This window comes from Elephas maximus, chromosome 12 (assembly GCF_024166365.1).
Source record: "Elephas maximus indicus isolate mEleMax1 chromosome 12, mEleMax1 primary haplotype, whole genome shotgun sequence".
Taxonomy (NCBI): Eukaryota; Metazoa; Chordata; class Mammalia; order Proboscidea; family Elephantidae; genus Elephas; species Elephas maximus.
Genome location: NC_064830.1, coordinates 99,972,992 through 99,992,496, shown reverse-complemented (window position 1 = coordinate 99,992,496; position 19,505 = coordinate 99,972,992). Strand labels below are relative to the sequence as shown.

The 19,505-nt window shown below is 55.5% G+C and overlaps 1 protein-coding gene across 1 annotated transcript; it reads right to left on the bottom strand.

The window, feature by feature from the left end:
* Window positions 1-115: 115 nt before the first annotated feature.
* Window positions 116-19,206, bottom strand: SLC29A4 (solute carrier family 29 member 4). The gene is made up of 11 exons (XM_049903448.1): window positions 19,126-19,206; window positions 14,246-14,431; window positions 12,289-12,420; window positions 11,869-11,982; window positions 10,825-10,953; window positions 9,355-9,429; window positions 6,790-7,040; window positions 4,840-4,981; window positions 4,314-4,501; window positions 2,669-2,909; window positions 116-1,258 (listed from the first exon to the last, which is right to left on the bottom strand). Exons 2-11 carry the CDS (start codon window positions 14,418-14,420, stop codon window positions 1,116-1,118), a joined length of 1,590 nt encoding a protein of 529 aa, XP_049759405.1. The 5' UTR covers window positions 14,421-14,431; window positions 19,126-19,206; the 3' UTR covers window positions 116-1,115.
* Between the last annotated feature and the right edge of the window lie 299 nt (window positions 19,207-19,505).

The following is a 19,505-nucleotide window of genomic DNA, read 5'->3' as shown; positions in this document are numbered from 1 at the left end:
CCCTGGGTATGCAGGGTAGGCCCGTCCTTCCCGCTTCCCCAGGGCTAAGTCAGGATTGCCTGGTCATTCGCACAAACGCTCCATGGAGGCAGCGGTGGGGCAGCCCCAAGGCCGTCCATCTTTAATGGCCAGTGCGGTAGTTAGTGGACAGACAAATGGACGTGACACAGCTGGGGCAGAGTGGTCACAGCAGAGTGGTGAGTGTGGGAAGGCAGGCCTTTGAGTCCTCCTGCCCCAGGGTCCAGACTGGGGCTTGAGTCCAGCCCCCTACCTTTCAGGGCCTTCCTTGCAGGGTGCGGGGGCCCTTCCTTTGGTTCCCCAAACTTGTCCCATCTCCTGTATCACCTGGAAGTCAGGGAAGGCCATGGAGGTCCCCCAGTCAGGCCCAGTGCCCCCTGGCTCATCGCATCAGGTGGGTGCTGGGGGGCTCTGGGCATGTGGCAGCTGGGGTGGGCGTGCCCAGGACACACAGTTGCCACGGTCCCCAAGAAGCCATTGCAGACGGCAGTCTGAGTCTGTTCAGACCCAGGGCTGCAGTTCCTTCATCACAAAATTTTAGGATAGCCAGGATTTCAGAGGAGGGGCTGGAGGGGCAGCGGCCCTTGGAGTGACAAGGCTGGAACTGCCCTCTCTGCTGATGGCTCATGAGGGGACTTCCTGGTGAAAGGAAAACTGTGGCTGGTGTGCCCAGGGCTGTGGGGCCCTCAGAGCAGAGCCTGGGGTGGGTCACCAGGTGGGGGACATTGTGTGCCCCGGCTTCTGGCTGGGGGTCTCTCCTGGGTGGGGACGTCTGAGAATCTGACCCCATGGAGCACTGGCCTGGGTACAGTGGGGGTCACGGGACATAGACGGACAGTGAGGAGCCAGCTGGAGATGGAGAACACAGACCACAGTGCTGGGCAGAGCTCCGGGCCCCACAGAATCTGGCAGAACTCTGGGGCCAGAGTGATGGGTGCGCTGGACCCAGCGAAGGTGGTGTGATTGGCACAGGAGGAGGCCGGGGGCCCCCGCAGGCACTGCAGGCAGGGATGGGGAGGGGCCCTCAGGCCTGGGGGTGAAGAGGCTGAGGCCTGAGCCAAGTGGCCCTCCCTTGGCAGGGGCCAGCCCAGGCCCAGTCAGAGGCCAGTGGGGAGGGAGCCGTTGGTGATGTCAGTGTGGAAGCAGCTGCTGGGGGCATCCCGTGTGAGGCTGTAGGTGCAGTAGGCCACAGCAGAGCCCAGCGTCAGCCCTGTCATGTAGGACACGGTCATGATGTTCCCTGTGGACAAGAAGAGTCCTGAGCTGTGGAGGACAGGGCAGTGCCGCCCTCTAGTGCAGCAGCCGGGACCTGAGCCAACATACTATGACCACCTCACCCATATTGTCACCATCATCCAGGCTTCTCATGGGTGAGGCGGGTGGTGACTCCAGCTCCCAGAAGGCGGTGACTGGGGAAACAGGACCGCTGGTGCAAATACTGGCCATGGTCTGACTCGCGGCTCACCCCATGGCCCCGAGCTCCTCCTGGGAACCCCCTCCAGCCTAACTGACCCAGCAATTGCCCTCCATCTCCCCTGGGGTTTCCTATTCCTCTGGCTGCCCCCATTTTATCTCCAGACTCCAACCTCCAGCTGCCTCCTTGTCATAGGCAGTGTGGCCTGTCCAGTGGGTATCTCAAGCATACTACGTCCATCTCAGACCCAACTCCCAATGACCCTCCATCAACGCCCCTCTCCTCATTGCAGTTGTGGGCAATGACATTATTTCTGCCCTGAGCAACAGGCCCCAAACCTTGGTGTCCTCTCTGACTCCACCCAACCCTACTACCATATCCCAATCTCAATGTCAAAATAGATCCAGAAGCCTCATGAAAATAATCAAGAACCCAGCCCCTTAATCCAGCCCCTTCTCGCAGCTCCACAGCCCCACCTGGTCCAAGCCTGTCCTCACTGGGTCGGACCATTTCAGTAACTACCTCACCTGCCTGCCTGCCTCTGCCCATGACCTTCTTTGTCTGTCTGGACAGCAGCCAGAAGGATCCCTTTTAAACACTGTCTGACCCAGCCCCTCCTCTTCTGCACTCTTGAGGCAGCTCCCTTCCCATACCCAGAGCACATGGGCCTCCTGCCTCAAGGTCTTTGCAAGTGCTGTTTCCTCTGCCTAGAACAGCTCTTCCCCTATACCTCCACGCGGCTGTCTCCTGATTTCCTCCAGGTCTTTCCTTAAAAGACACCTCCTCAGGGAGGCCCTCCCAGACCATTCCATTCTGCATTTCCCCCATCCCATTTCTCTGTTAAGTTCTATCCATAGTACTCACCACCATCCAACACACTACTTCTTTTTGTTATTTGTTTATTGTCTGTCTCCACCTCTGGAATGTCAGCCCCACAGCCACGGGGATTGTTCTTTTGTCTGCACTGTTGCCTTGGCTCCTAGAACAGTGCCTGATGCACAGTGGGGCTCCAAAAGTAGTTGGGGAATGAATGAATGAATGAATAAGGGATTTAAGAATGCCCACACACCTACAACCTCCCTGCGTTTGACCTGACCCCTGAAACCGAAAGGCACCTTCTCGCCGGGTGGCCTTGGCTCCGATGGGCCTCGGTTTCCCCTTCTGGCAGTGGGGTGCTACCAGTCCTGTGGGTGTCAAGCTGCTGGGAAGGCACCCTGAGATCCAGCAGGGCCTTACCTGCCAGTTCCCGCTGCTTGGGGCTCACTTTGCCAGCCGCCAGGATCATGGGCACGCTGCCGAAGTAGCCATTGCTAATGCCCATGAGCAGGGAGAAGACGCAGGGCCAGGCTGGGTGGCGGAGGGCGGGCGTGCCGCTGGGGTAGACGCACAGGATGAAGAGGGGGATGAAGATGACGCGCAGGCAGGAGCAGGCCAGAAGATGGGTGCCCCGCCAGTCCACGGGCAGGGCCGCCAGGATCTGCGGGGAGCCAGGCATGTGGGTGCTGACCCCACTCGCGTCCCCTGCCTCTCCCTGAGCCAGCAGCCTAGCCCCCAGCCCACCCCCAAGCCTTCCACAACAAACCACTCGATACTACTCTTGTGAGCTGCTGTTGGGTCGGTCCTGACTCGTGGCCGACAGAACAAAATGCTGCCGGGTCTTGCACCATCATGATCGGCTGCAGATCGGACCACTGGCTGATTTTTGGAAGTTGACCGCCAGGCCTTTCTAACTAATCTTAGTCTGGAAGCTCCACTGAAACCTATTCAGCATCATAGCAACATACGAACCTCCACTGCCAGACAGGTGGCGGCTGTGCGTGAGGTGCATTGTCCGGGAATCGAACCCGGGTCTCCTGCACGGAAGGAGAGAATTCTACCCCTGAACCACCAATACCTCAAATACTACCAATGATAGCAACATGCTTGCTCTGTGCTGGGCACCGTTCTAAGCACTTCACGCATGTTTCCTTATTCAATGCTCACGGTTCCCCTGCGGAGTGGGGCTACTGACCCAATTTAAGAAATGACGACACCAGGGCCCAGGGGAACTTTCGTTGCCTCTCACAGCTAGGAAATAGCAGGATTAAGATTTGGACCCACTCAAGGAGCCCTGGTAGCACAGTGGTTAAGTGCTCGGCTGCTAAACCAAAAAGTTGAGGGTTCAAACCTATCAGCCACGCTGAGGGAGAAAAGACCTGGTGATCTGCTCATGTAAAGACTACAGCTTTGGAATCCTGTGGAACAGTTCTACCCTGTCCTATAGGGTCACTATGAGAATCGATCCGATGGCAACAGGTTTTTTGAAGCCTTGCTCCCTCCTGAGGCATAGACTTGAGTTCTTCAGACATCTCAGCTGTGTAACCTCAGGCAAATGGCTTTCCTTCTCTGAGTCTCACTTTCTTCACTCAGTAAGAGAAGACTCATGTCCAAAGCACTAGAAATGGCAGCTTTGATCTGGCCCCGGCCCTGTTCTGCCCCCATCCCCACCCTCAATTGAGGCAGACAGTGCTCTGCCCAGATTCTTCGTAACTGTTGCTGGTGCCTGCTGCCCCCTCAGTGGACTCCCAGAGACTGTGGGGTGGTCTTGCTCCCTCTTGAAGCCCAGGCTTGAGTTTCTCTGCTCTCTGAGATGCAACTACACTCCAAGGACCAGGATGAGGCCACGTTCTTCAGACATTGTCTGAGATGGGACCATCGCCTGTCCCCATGCCCCCTGGCCCCACACCTGGGGAGCCTTAGCGAATGGCCTGCACATACACCCTCAGCTCAGGGGCTGCATCCAGGGACCCCAAGCTAAGATGGGCCCCTGCCCCAGATGGGCTAGTGCCTCCCCAAGGCTCCCACATCCACCCCAGGGCAGGAGCTGGGGTAGGTGGCCCACCTTGCCCACAAAGTCCGAGAGGTTGAAGATAGCCATGATGAGGATAGGCAGCCACTCGCCCAGGACACAGTGGCGGATCTCAGACTCGAGGCCGGGGAACAGGCACAGCGTGATGAAGTAGGTGACGGCGATGGAGAGCATGTCGGCCCAGATGACGCGTGCCACCATGTAGCGGTGCAGCAGCAGGGCTGGGGGGAGGAGGCGGGGATTAGAGGGCAGTACTTATGGGGGGCAGGGCCCCCATACCTGCCTCCTCCTCCAGCCTGAGCACCACCTGCTTCTGTTGGAGGGGCTGAGGCCCACAGGGGTCTAGCCCAAGGATCGTGGAGGGGGCCTCAGACCACAGACGTGGGATTACCACAGGGGAGGGGAGCCTTGGGTTACAGGTGTGGGATTACCACAGGGGAGAGGGTCTCAGACCACAGACAGGGATTACCAGAGGTGGGTACAGATGGACCACAGACATAGGGTTACCATAGGGGGGGGAGCCTCCAGGCTGCTCCCTGTTAGGATGGGGTCCCCTCACCTCTGAATGTGGGCCAGTTCCGCTTGACTCTGGGCGGAGGCACATCGAAGCGCACGTAAGCCCCTCCCCTACCACTGGTCACCTCATGTGCTGGGCTGTCTTTTGGGGACCCGCTGTTGGCCAGGGTTGGGGCTTGGTGCTCCTGGAGGGAGGATAGAGGGGTAGGTCAGGTTTAGGGGAGCAACAGCTGCTGCCCTCAGGAACCCCATGGCCTGTTGCAGCTGAGTGGGGCCTCAGACCACAGAGGTGGGCTGTCGCAATAAGATGGACACCTTAGACTGAAGAACATGGGCTGTTTCAGAGGACCTCAGTGGGTGGGGGTGGTGGATGGGAGGAGCTCAGCACTGGGGTGTGCTTGAGGACACCTGAGCCCAGTCAGAGAAGGAGCCATACTCAGAAGGACGTTCAGTTAGCACGTACTGTGCATCTCACTTCGCCAAGGTTGCTCAGATTTCTGGGGTGGCAAATCCATCCTGTCATTCCCATTAAACCTGCCACCAGCTTCTGACCAACAGAGGACTGTGTCTCACTTTCTTACCTTGCCCAGATGTGCCACAGGGCTCTCCCTCACCCCTCACCAGAGCCACATTGGCCTCCTCGCTGTCCCTCCACACACCAAACTCCTCAGCCTTTGCACATGCTATCCCCTCTGGCCCTTCCTGCTGACTTTCACATGGTTCTTGAAAGCCTCTCCCTGGGAACCTCCCTGACCATTCAGAGGCCCCATTTCTCCCTCTCAGCCCTGTCCTTTTCCATTGTGGGCCTCCCCACATGCCCTGTGATCCGTCCCCTTATCTGTGAGCCCCTGAAACAGATGGCCTTTCTGGCTCACTGCAGTGTCCTCAGCTCAGGGCCTGGTGACTGGCTGTCCAAGGCCCACGTGACCATCCTGGCTCTGCTGATGAGAACACTGAAGAGCCATGGTCCACTTAGGAGCGAGTATCCCTGGCTTGCCCTTCCCTGCTCCTGGACTTCACCTGGCAGGTGTCCTGGGACCTCCACACCAGCTGCCCCCTGGGTGCCTTTGCAGCCCTGCACCACCAGAGGGCGCCGAGCTCCCTAGGAAGGCTCCGTGAGGTCCTGTGGGGCCTGCCAGTGCCCATGGAGAGTGTCGTGTGGGGCCACCACCATGGTGTCTGTGTTGTGACGCCAGAAGGAATGTGACTGAGGAGGGGAGAGCACAGCACAGTCAGCCCCAGCTGGGCCCTGACCTCAGCAGACCAAGGGGCCACAGGCCTGAGTTAGTCTCTCACCCTCTCTCTGGCTCTCTTCTGGTCCCATCTGCCAGCCCACCCTCTTTCCTGGCTGGCTCCAGTGTACCCTCCTGTGAGGGTTTGGGGGCCCTTCTACACCCCGTTGGCTCTTCTCCCCTGACCCTGGTGGAGCCCAGGGTATAAGTGGGCCTTGATTTCCCTCTTGATATGTTCATCTCTAGAAAACATGGACAGTGAAGGTGGGGGAAAGTGTGAGCTACGGAGAGTTGACCATCTGGCTGAGGCAGCAGAACACAGCCTCAACGAGGGCAGAAGGAGGGCTGTCACAGCAGGCTGGGACAGTGCATCTAGGATTGTGGGATATGGTAGCTGGAGGGGCTTCCGACCAGAGACATGGGATTACCACAGAGGATAGGGCCTCAGACTATAGAATGTGGTCTTACCCCAGAGGAGGTACCCTAGGACCACAGACGTGGGATTACCACAGGGGAGGGGGTCTTCGATCAGGGACAGCAGGAGCAGGATGAAGCCTCAGGCCACAGATGGCACCCAGACTACCCATGGGGGAAGAGTCATAGCTGGGGAACTCTCAGCGACAATGTGGATTGGGAAGCTGAGCCCTGGAGGTGACACCCATACCTAGAGCTGCTTTCTAACTCCTGAGTAATGCTCTCTGCCCTCCCCCATCTCCTGGCAGGGACAGATGAGGAAACTGAGGCCGAGGGCATGGACTTACAAAGTGGATGTCCCCGGTGGCCACGTCGTGGTGTACGCAGTAGCCTGAGCCCCGGCGGTGCGTGCGACTGTCACGGGGCCGGGTGGTATGGTAGCGCACGAAGCGGCTGCGCCGCACCAGCATGTGCAGCAGGAAGCAGAGCAGCTCCAGGCCCACGGAGACCAGGAAGAAGATGAGCGTGCTGGCCCACTCGTCCGGCAGCAGCAGCTTGGTGAGGATGCGGCTCAGGGAGATCATCACCCCTGCTGTGCCTGCAAGTGGGCGGCCAGGGGCTGGGATGTTGCCAAGCTCAGGTACCCAGCCCAGCCCAGCCCTGCTTTGCCCAGCCCAGCTGTGCCCAGCGCAGATCAGCCCAGCCAGGCTGTGTCCAGCCTAGCCCTGCCCAGCCTTGCCCAGCCCAGCCCAGCCCTGCCGAGCTCAGCCCAGCTGGACAGTTCTAATCTGACACACATGCAGTCACCATGAATTGGAATAGACTCAGTGGTAACTGGTTTCGCTTTTTGATTGACCATACTGTATAAATAACCCGAATCACCCCAAATCAGCAAATAGCACCACTCTGGCAGCCCAGTCTCACTCATAGCCGTAAATGTAATAGACTGGCCAGCAGAAGCCATCCATGTGCCCAGCCGCCTTCCTGAAACCAGGGCCCCGTAGGCATGAGTCTTGAAGTTCCTCAGGGCATCTGGTCAACCTCATGGCAAGGTAGAAGTTAGAGAGTATCCCAAATGGGGAGAAATGGAGGACAGTGTCCGTGTGGGTCCTGGCCTGAGCTCAGCGCTTCCTGCTGGGTAGCACTGCTGAGAACATTTGGAGGAAGTGCAGGCCAGGGCTAAGGGCAGTGTTGCCGCCGTGTAGAGAAGGGTGGGGGCAGGACCAGGGGAGATGAAGGGCGTGAGAGGTTGTCCAGGGGACAGTCAGCCGCCTGGACCAGGGGCTGGTTGAATAGCATCCCCCTAAAATTCATGTCCACCTGGAACCTATGAATGTGGCCTTATTTGGAAATTAGGTCTTTGCAGATATACTCTTGTTAAGATAAAGTCAGGCTGGATTAGAGACCAGAGACGAGACCAGCTGGGATTCCTTCCTAGTTATGGTAATCCCATGTGTGTCAGAGGAGAACTGTGCCCCATAGAGTTTTCAGTGGCTGATTTTTTGCAAGTAGATCTCCAGGCCCTTCTCTGAGGCAACTCTGGGTGGATTCAAACCACCAACCTTTCATTTAGCAGCCGAGCACTTAACTGTTTGCACCACCCAGGGGCTGAGTGGATCAGGGTAGGCCCTAAATCCAATCCCTGGTGTCCTTTTAAGAAGAGGGAAATTTGGACACGGACACAGAAAGGAGAAGGCCATGTGGGTATGGAGGGAAGGTTGGGATCATGCTGCCACAGCCAAGGAGTCCCAAGGATTGTTGACAACCACCAGTAGCTAGGAGAGAGGCATGGAACAGATGCCCCTCTGAGTCCCCAAGAAGGAACCAACCCTGCTGACACCTTGGGTTCAGACTTCCAGCCTCCTAAACCCTAAGAGAATACATTTCTGTCGTTTTAAGCCCTCAGTTTGTGGTATTTTGTTACAGCAGCCACAGTGCACTCATACAGAGACAGACTAGAAGTCAGTCTGGAGGCAAATCCAAACAACCTGGTGGAGGACTAGGTGTCTGGTGAGTTTCGGGCTTGAGCAGCGGGTGGGGGGCATTTGCTAGGAGGGGCAGGAAGGGAGATCACGGGGTTGACTCGGGAGGACTGAGTTTGAGAAGCTATAGTGGTGCAGCAAGTGGGGGATGGCTTGGGGGTCCAGGGCTCCTAAGAAAGTTTGAGTATTGTGCGGATGGGTAACACCTCGACATGCACGTGCACAGGCACAAAATGGATGATAGACAGATTGAGGATACTATTTCACAAAACCTTATAAACACACACATACACACCACGTATGAATATGTGTACTGGGTCATAACATAAAATGTATTTCTTCCTAGTGATAGATATATAGACAGACAAACATATGATAGCTAGGTAGATAGATGACAGACAAACAGATAGATGACAGATAGATGGATGATAGATAGATGATAGGTAGATAGATGATAGATGATTGATAGTTATGGATGGATGGATGGATGGATGGATGGATGGATGGATGGATGGATGGATGGATGGATGGATGGATGGATGGATGGATGGATGGATGGATGAAGGAAGAGAATGAAAGTGGCAAAATGTCAGCAACTGGTGAATCTAGGTGAAGGGCATGCAAGGACAATCAAGACATACCCACTGGGCATGTGCTTCTCACGTCACCCAGGAGCCCACACTTGGAGAAAGGCACGTACATCACAGTCCCAGAAAACAGCACACACATGCGTTTGCACACATGGTCCTCTCCCCGGTAAGTCCACCCCACCTCTCCCCCAGCCAGGCGACGGAAGACGGTGGCCACCGTCCCCAGCCCAGCATCCCCAGAGTTCATGGACCCAGCTATCCACCCAGGGATACCCCTTCCAGAGCCCACGGCAGCCCGGCAGCCCAGCAGCCCCTCCCCTCAGCATCTGCTGATACTCACTCTCCCCGGTCATCACTCCCTGTGTGTACCTCTTGGGTAACATTCCCGTGTACCCATAGAAGCTGGATTGCTGCACTTAAGAGAGATAGAGAGAGAGATAACTGTGAGACACTACTTATCATCTGTTAGCTTGGAAAAAATGCACATTTGAGAGTAGTGTGTTGGCAAGGATGCAGGGAAAATAGATTTTAACGCCACTAGAGGCAGAAGGATTTGATACAACCATGCTGAAAAGAGAAGAATAAAACAGGCGAGAACAGAAAATATCTCAGCAAGGTGCCTGGATTGGGGTATTACTTCACAAAACCTTGCTTTCACTTATAAACACACACATATACACACACATATAAATGTGTGTGCCAGGTCATAACATAACATATATTTCTCCTTAGTGGTCAGAGTCAAGAAAGTTTGAAAGTCTGCAAAACAACTGGTCTGGACCCTTGCAAAATGCCAATGCCATGAAAGACAAAGGAAAATTGAGGACCTTTCCGGGTGAAAGTGCAGTGAAAGATATAAAGATATGACAACTAAACCAATGGTTCCAGGTTGGGTTCTGGATGAGAAAAAAAAAATTGCTGCAAAGGACATTATTTGGATAATTTCTGAATTTGAATATGGATGGTAGATTAGATAATAGTGTGGTGTCAATGTTAAACTTCCTGATTTTGGTCACTGGCATGTGGTTCTAGAAGAAATGTCTTGGTTCTGAGAAAATGCATACTGAGGTATTTAGGGATGAAATGTGATGACCATTAACTTAATGGTTTAGAGGGGATAGATGATGATGGATGGATGGATGGATGGATGGATGGATGGATGGATGGATGGATGGATGGATGGATGGATGGATGGATGGATGGATGGATGGATGGATGGATGGATGGATGGATGGATGGATGGATGGATGGATGGATGGATGGATGGATGGATGGATGGATGGGTGGGTGGGTGGGTGGATGGGTGGGTGGATGGGTGGATGGGTGGGTGGATGGGTGGATGGGTGGATGGAAGAACGGAGTGAGAGCAGCAAAATGTTGGCAATTGCTAAATCTAGATGAAGGGTATATTTATTGTATTATTCTCACAATTTTCCCATATGTTTGAAATTTTTTCAAAATAAAAAGTTAAAAAAAGTTTGGAAGCCACTGCCCAAGGGCAACAGTGACATGGGCACAGTCCTTGAAGCCCAGTTTATAAGGGAGAAACCCAGGCACCCGCCTAAACGTCTCTGTGGGCGTATGCGGTATCCATGTTTGCATGCACAGCGTGCATACCTGACACTGCCTATGCTCAGCACACATGGGCAAGTGTGGGTATACAGCGTGTGTGCACATGTGAAGGGTGTGCACCATGCTTTGTTCAGCTTGTGTGTATGCCACCATGGGGGCCCGGCAGCAAGGATGGGGGTAGGGTAGGATGGGATCTCGAGCCCCTGTCCCCACCCTCCCATCTCCAGCCCCTCCCTACCTGTGCAGCCGAAGGCCACAGTGCCCACAGCGGCCAAGTTGATGGCGTAAGCCTGGTCATGGGAGAAGAGCTGCAGCCAGACATCACAGATGCTGATAAAGAGGAGGGGGCCCAAGGCTAAGAGGTAGCCTGTAGGGGAGAGGTCAGTGAGGGGGCAGTGGGCCGGCTGGGCTGGGTGGGGCTCCCCTTATCCCACCCCTCCTGTAGAGCCAGCTCTCTCTGCCTTTGCCCCTTACTACTAGGGCATAGGTTTGAAATTTTTTCAAAATAAAGTTTGAAAAAAAAACCCAAATATGGAAGCCCACTGCCCAAGAGAAACGGTAACATGGATATAGTCCTTGAGGCCTAGTTTATATGAGAAACCCAGGCACTTGCCTAAATGTCCCTGTGGGTATGCGTTGTGTGACACTCTCCTGTTTTTTTTTTTCACTGAACCCATAACGTTCTTAGGAGGTGTGCCCATTTCATAGCTAGGGAGAATGTGGCTTAGAGGAATTGGGTAAGTGGGTGCTGGGCTGGGTGTATGTAAGCTAAGCCCCAGTGGGCAGGTATGACCTGGCAGGGTGGGGCGAGATGTATCTGCAGTGATCCCGGTGTGCAGAGAAACTGGGTAGGTGGGTATTGGATGGGCCAGAAATCTAAGTGGGGCAGCCTGGAAGACTTCCTGCAGGAGGTGCTGTTTGAGCTGGCCTTTGAAGCTGGATGTTATTGTCATGAGGAGTGAGGAAGGAAGAGCACACCAGGCAAAGGAACAGCTTGGGCAAAGGCCCATGGACAGAATGTGGGGTCCACAAAGGCCCCCAAAGGTGCCTACATAGACCAGGAAGATGATGCTACCATTTATTGTGCACCCACCACAGGCTGACCCTTAACTGAGTGTTGTTTTTTTTTTAATTGAACCCCACAACATTCTCAGGAGATGTGCCCATTTTACAGATAGGGAGAGTGAAGTTCGGGGGAATTGAATAGGTGGCTGCTGTACTGGGCATGTGAGCTGGGAGCCCCAGTGGGCAGGTGTGACGTGCCAGGTGGGGCCAGGCATACCTGCGGTGATCCTGGTGTGCAGGCTCAGTCTCTCCACCAGGACGTTGTTCAGGAGCACAGCCACCAGGGCCACCAAGATGTAGGTAAGGCTCATGTCAAACACAATAGAGGTCCCTGTGGAGGGTCAGCCAACAGCAGGTGCTCAAGGAGGGAGCCCTTACCTCTGTACTTATCCCTGCCAGGAGCTAACTCCTCACTCTACCAAAAAGGGACTGAATGCCCAGAAAGGGTAAGTGGCTGCCCAACGGCCACTCAGCAATTCACAGCTGAGCTAAGGTTTGAACAAATGGGCTCCCCGAGCAGGGTGCTGCTTACCAGGGTTCCTGAAGGCCACAGGCCAGAGCTGAGGTGCTGTGACAGGAAGGGTCCATAGAGTCGCCTGTGTTGGTGGAGGAGGGGGAGAACCATGGAGGAACCCACCTGGGTACTTGTGGTGCAGGTAGTCCACATCGGTGATGAAGCTGTTGTACGGCAGCAGGAAACCCACACCAGCCAGCAGCATTGCAAAGTAGATTGCGTGGTAGCGGTCATCTGGCACCGGCTCTTCCACCACTAAACCCAGAGACACCAGGTGAAAAGCAGGCAAGCCCACTCACAGCCACCACCTCCACCACCAGAGCTACCGCCCACCACCATGGCCATCACTATAGACACAGTGTTCCATCCTTCCATGCCACCTATAATCACCACTGTTGCTACACCAGAGTCACTGCTTCCACGGCCACTACCAAGAGATACCACCACGAGGGACATCACCATCATGGTCATTACCACCATGGACACTACTGCTATGGACTCCACTGCCATGGACACCACTGCCATGGAAACCACCCCATGGAAACTGGTACTATGGAAACCACCATCAGGGATACCACTACCATGGGAACCACCACCAGGGACACCACCACCATGGAAACCACCACCAGGAACACTACCACGATGGACACCACCACCATGGACATCACCATCATAGATATCAGCACCACGGACACCAGCACAATGGATACCAACAGTGTGGCCACCACCACCATGGACATTACCATCATGGTCATTACCACCATGGCCTCCAACACTATGGACACCATTGCCATTGACACCAGCACCGTGGACACTAACACTGTGGACACCACCACTGTGGACATCACTACCATGGACACCACCACTGTGGATGCCACCACCATGGACGCTATCACCATGGACACCAGCACCATGGTGGATGTCACTGTTAATAGAAGTGGGGCATCCACGTCTATGCCCACATCTGATGCAGCCACTGCTACGATGTTGTCTGTTACCACACTAGCCCAGGAGAAGTCTAGCATTTTGAGAATTGGCCTTGTACTGGCTCCATCTATGCACAAAGGAGCAGGGAGGTTACCTCGACCCACCACAGGGCTGGCCAGAACCTCTCCCCCTCCATCTGCAGAGAGTGGATGCAACAAGAGACCCATATTTCTGAGCCTGGAGTGATACTAGTAAAAACAAGTACGAACCACCAGAAAATCGTTATCACGTACAGGGTACCTATTCAGTGCAGGGGACGGTCCTACACAATGCTTTATGGATTTTGTTGCACTATATTGAGGTTGGCACCAGTATTCTCCTTTTCCAGATGAAGAAACTGAGACCCTGAGAAGAGCAGTGACTTGCCCAAGGTCTCCGAGCTGGCAAGGGAAATGGGAGCTGGGGTTGAGCCCAAGCCTCTGTCTCCGAAGCCTGCATGCTGCCCACTATGCAGGTCTGATCTCACATTCAATTGGCCCATTTCCTCAATGTGGGGAAACTGAGGCACAGAGAGGTTTAGGCCCTTTCCCAAGGTCACACAGCTGGGCAAAAACCAGGTCTTTGAACCTTATACCCAGTACTCGTCCTCTTAGGCACTTTCCCATCTCCTTTGATGTTAGGCGTGATTTGCTTTGACCAATGAATGTGACCAAAGTGATATGTGTCACTTCCAAATAGAGGCTTTCTGGTCAGTGCATGATTCACCAGCTGTCCTTTTACTTGCTTTAGGGATAGTGAAAGCCAATGATGAGATGAAGCCTTTTCAGCCAGGATCCAAGAGCGGCGCCCCCTCACATACTGGACATGTAGCATTAGGGTCAAGACACTGCGAGGATGGGCTTGTTTGTTGCTGCAGAAGATGAATCCACCTAGACAGGTACTGCCTCAGGTGCTGAATTGCTCCCTGAGGCTTTCCACCCATGTGGATTTCCACATGTCTTTTGGGGGGACATGCTTCAATCTGTAACACCCTAGAGGAGCCCGCCCACTTTGAGGTATTTTGTTACAGTAGCCCTGGGAAATGAAAACAAGGGGGCATTTGGCCAATCCCTGCTTTGGAGTAGATGCACCCCTTTCCTGCACCCTCACTCACTGGGGTCCATGAAAGTTGGGACTCCCCTGGTTCTCTTGCCCTGGCCCTGAACTGCCCCTGCTGCCACCTCCTCCTCCGGCTGGTAACTGTCGAAGCTGAAGCTCACGGCCCTGTTTTTGTCAGGAGTGGCCGCCAGGCTGGGCTCCTTGAGACGCTGGCTTCCAACCTGGCCCATGGCTGCCGATGCTGTGGAGAAAGGAGAGGGGGAAGCTGAGAGAATAAACGAGGATGGACACACTCACTGCCCCGTCCCCAAGCCTGCATCCCTTAGGGGACCCTCCTTCCTATTCATTCCAGCAATTTCTAAACAGTGTAATGGAGAACACAAATGTAAGCAGAGAATGATGTTGTGTGATTTAAGTTCACCCTGAACTTGTACATGAATGTCCATAGCGTCATTAGTCACAACAGCCAAAAGATGGAAACAACCCAAGTACCCATCAGCAGACGAAGGATAAACAAACTGTGGTCTAGCTATGTGGAGTATTATGTGGCTATAAAAAGGAATGGACTCCCTGGCTGGTGCAAATGGTTAACGTGCTTGGTTGCTAACCAAAAGGATGGAGGTTCGAGTCCTCCCAGAGCTGCCTCGGAAAAAAGGCCTGGCGATCTACTTCTGAAAAATCAGCCACTGAAAACCCTACAGAGCGCTATTCTCATACACGTGGGGTCACCATGAGTCAGAATCGACTCATTGGCAACTGGTATAAAAAGGAATGAAATTCTGTTACACGCTATGACGTGGATGGTCCACAGAAACATTACGCTACGTGAAAGAAGCCAGTCACGATTTTATTCATATGAAAGGCCAGAATATGGAAATCTATAGAGACAGAAAGTAGATTAGTGGTTGCTTAAGGCTGGGGTAAGATGGGGGCTAGGGGATGATAGCTAAAGGGTACGGGGTTTTTTGGAGGGTGATGAAAATGTTCTAAAATTAAGAGCGTTGATAGTTACACGACTCTGTGACTGTACCGAAAACCATGGGATTGTACGCTTTAAATGGGTGAATTGTATGGTGTGATAATTACATCTCAATAAATCCACCCTAGATGCTCTGGAGAAGGTGTGGGAGGGAAGAGAATGGAGCCCAGGGGACCAGCACGGAGGCCGCTGCAGAATCCAGGGATGCGATGACAGTGGTCTGTGTGGAGATTGTGGCAATGGGCCTGGACAGAAAACGATGGATTGGAGAAATAATGGGGGTGGAATTCCAGGACCTGGTGAGCAGTCAGAATCACCAGGTGGCATTGTTGAGCCCTGACTGTGTGTACCCTGGGCTGGAAGTTCCCTGCGCGCCAGTGACTCTGGGAGGAAGAGGCTGCTATTCACTTATCTTACAGTCCAGGGAAGTGAGGGTTGGAGGGTAAATAACCCCCCACAATCTCAGGGGAGGTAAGAGGTAGGGCCTGGACCCAGGTCTGTGTGATGCTCTGAGCCACCTTGGCCCTTAGTTCTGGGGCCAACCACCTACAGGGCCAGGAAGTTCTTTCTTTGGCTTTGCCTCAGTATTTCTTGCTTCAATTCAAATTTGCTAGCCCTTAACTCTGGAGGGGAGCCCTGGTGGCACAGTGGTTAAGAGCTCGACTCGTAACCAGAAGGTCAGCAGTTTGAATCCACCAGCTACTCCTTGGAAACTCTATGGGGGCAATTCTACTCTGTCCTATAGGGTCACTATGTATCGGAATCAAATCGATGGCAACGGGTTTTGGTTTACCTTTGGAAGGAAAGGAAGGAGCTCACCAAGCCACAGTGAAGAGATATCCCCACTCCATAGGCAACCCTCTGTGTATATGGGGGCATCTTAACTTTTTCCACCTAAAATATTTATGGACTTATTTTTCTACTAGCATGTCTTCATTTATCTGACGGATACATGGTCATTGTTGAGGACTTGGGACAAACACAGAGATGGGACTCTGAAGCCTGGGGCACTGAATGTGGTGCCTTGATTTCCCTGGCCCCAAGGGCGTATGTGGGAGAATTCACCAGAAAAGCAGGGTGCAGGTTCCACTCTCCAAGGGATCCCACGTGCTAGGATCCCCACACCACCTATGCCTGCCCTTGTCCCATCTCCTGGCCCTTATTTCCTCCAGCTCCCCTGCCTCAGTTTACCTCCTTCCCATCCTGGATGGGTTGTGCCAAGCAGTTACCAAGTGTCTCTGGCTGGCTCCATGTTGTTGTTGTTAGCTACTGTTGAATCGGCGCTGACTCATGGCAACCCCATGCTCAGTGGAACAAAAAGCTGCTTGGTCCTTTGCCATCCCCATCATCAGTTGTGATCTATAGAGTTTCCTTTGTCTGATTTTCAGAAATAGGTCACCAGGCCTTTCTTCCTAGTTTGTCTTAGTCTGGATGCTCTGCTGAAACCTGTTCAGCATCATAGCAACAAGCAAGCCTCCACTGACTGATGGATGGTGGCTGGCCTAGAGGTGCACTGGCCAGGAATCGAACCTGGGCCTCCCACATGGAAGGTGAGAATTCTACCATTGAACCACTAATGTAACCCCTGTCTGGCTCCATACAGAGTTTTAATTGAGGCCAGGGAGAGGGACCCAAGGGCCAGCTCCTGGGGTGCTGGGGACATCCTGCCTCTGCCTGCTGGGGCTGAGCCAGCTGACTGGTACCCAAGACCAATAGGAAAGAGAAGGCCCCCATGAGCTGTGCCTGGCAGAACCCCCAACCAGGCTCAATGTACTTCCCGAGTACCCCCAACCTCAGCCCCTCCTGCCATATCTGGAGCTTGGGTGTTGAGAAGGGCGTGGGACAGAGCTTGGGCTAGGTTGGACTGATGGTAGCCCAGTTCGGTGGCCTGCGACAGGACAAGCATGTGTGCCTGGGGCTCTTGTTGGAGTTGTCCCCCCTACGGAGCCAGGGGACAATGGAGATGCTCCTGGCCCCCTTTCAGCCCCAGCCCACCCGGAGGTAAAAAAGCGTTTACAAAACTCAGAGGCTCCTTGCCTCCAGCCCGCTGAGGATGTCAGCTTTGTCCTGGAGGGCATCTGAACTCTGAATGCGGCTGAGCAGGGGCTCCGGAGATACAGTACAACAACACACTTCTCCCTGAGAGCTGAGGTTTCCGCCTCACTGGGCGACCACACTGGCTGGAAGGGCAGACGTGCTTAGCATGGAGCTGGGAGGGGCACCCCTGCTCACTCCAGCTCAGCCAGAGCCAGCAGGCACCTGCCACCCCACTGCCTGTCTCAGCTGCCCTGGCCTCCTCTAGGACCCCTCCTGGGGTGGGGCTCCAACTCCTGTTGCCCCCGCCCCATGACCCCTAGGCCTGTCATTCTCACACAGTGGTCACGGTGCCCTCTGCAGAGGCTGCCCAGCCTCTCCTGGGTCTCAGGCTCCAGTTTTCTTCTCCCCAGCTCCCTCTCCCCCCACTCACCACCACCACCCCTCTCCTCTTCCTCTGTAATTAAAATAAAAATAAAAATGCATACAGGTTTAAACATCCAAGAGTTCACAAGGTTCTCCTCAGGTTCCTCCACCCTGAGTCTTACCCGCCCCCCACAAAGCTGTCAGGGCCCCTGATGCCTGCCCAGGAAGCCAAGATGACAGTGGTCATTTCTTTGACCTCCAGGGCACTGGGCCACCTGTTTCCCCCCTCCCACACTATGGTGAGGACCCAACAGAAGATGGAGAGAAAGTAGGTGCCAGGCTGAGAGGTTTGCAGGAAAGGCTTGGCTACACACAGTAGGTGCTCAATAGCTGTAAAAGCCACCACCTAAAGAGCCCTCATAGTTCTGCAAAGCCGGGCTTGTGCTTTGTTTTGCAGAAAGGGTGACAGGCACTGGGAGGTCAAGTCAAGGCTCAGGGAGAATTGGAGCCTCCTTGACTACAAAGTCCTTCCCCATTTCAGCTGGGCCCTGGGATCCATCAGATTGAAGAGGATGTTGGTTCTGAGATGTGTCCCCAGGGTGGTGTGGGGGCACTGAGCAGCTGGCCTGTCTTGGGGCCCAGCTCCACCCAGAAACTCAACTCAGTTGGGAGAGCCAGCCAGCACCCTGCCTTCTCCGAGCCTCGCTCAGGATGCCTCCGCCATGGCCCAGCTTGTCGGCTCCTTGGACACTGGGGCCCTCTATGCCGCTGCCTTCTCTCAGCCACAAGCTCCAGACCCCTGAACTCCTTCCCATCTGCTCTACCCGAAGACGCTCCCACCAGCCACTTCCCAGAGCCCTCAGAGCGCTGAGGAAGGAACCCACCACATAGGCTGGGCAGGGCCAGGCAGTGCCCATGCAGTTCCCCCCGGTCAGGACAGCCCAGGCCACCCAGGCAGGCCCGCCTGGCCCTGGTTCCTGGGGAGCTTAGATGCTCCGTAGCCCCTGAAGGCTCCACCTGCCCCCTGCACGACCCCAACAGCAGCAAAGTTGCTGCGCCCCCAGGCAAAGAACACGGCCCCTTAGGCGACGGCCTGTCCACGAGGTGACCCCTGGGAACCGACCCCGCAGTCTTCCAGCGCTTCTCCACCAACCAGAGGGGGCTGGCCGGCGAAAGGGGCGCGCTGGGGCGGAGGGGTTTTGAGAAGGAACTTCAGGGGCAGGACTCTTGGGGTGTGCCCGGGAGAAGGGGTGGTGCCAAGGCCCGGGCATGGCCAGGGCCCCGGAGTCTGCCCCTTCCCGGGTCTGAGTTCTGCACCCTCAGACTTGGGGGGGGGCGGGGCTGGTGGTCGAGTAGGGCCATGCGACCGGAGGCGGCCCAGATGCTGGGTGGGACCGGGATCCTTTTCCTGGCGTCCCGGGTCCTCGAAGGTCACGTCTCCCCCCGCCCTGGCCGGGTGCCCCTAGTCGGCGCGGCGGCAGGGGGGACGCGCGGGCGGGCGCCGCAGACAAAGGCTCCGACAGGTCCCCGCGCTCTGGCTCCCGCTCCCCGCTTACCTTGGCCCAGCCCGGGCTGGGGTCCTCGGCTCCCGCCCGCAGCCCGCGCCCCGGCCCGGCAGCGCCCGCGCCCCGCGCCCGCACCAGGCGCACTAGGCTGCTCGGGCCGGGCGCGGCTGGGCGTCCTCCGCGGTCCCAGCCGGCCACCACCGCCCGGCCGCGCGCCCCCGGCTCCGGAGCGCGTCTGGGGAGCGCAGCGGCGAGCACAGCGAGGGCCGCGCCTCGCCCCGCCCCGCCCCCCGGAGCCCGGCCCCGCCCACCTCGCCCCTCCCTCTCCCCGCCCGGCCCCCTGGCCGCCCCTCCTCCCCCCGCCCCCCACCTTGGCCCCTTCTACTCCTCCCCTTCTTGTCCCCTTCCTTCCACCCCCTGCCCTCCTCCTC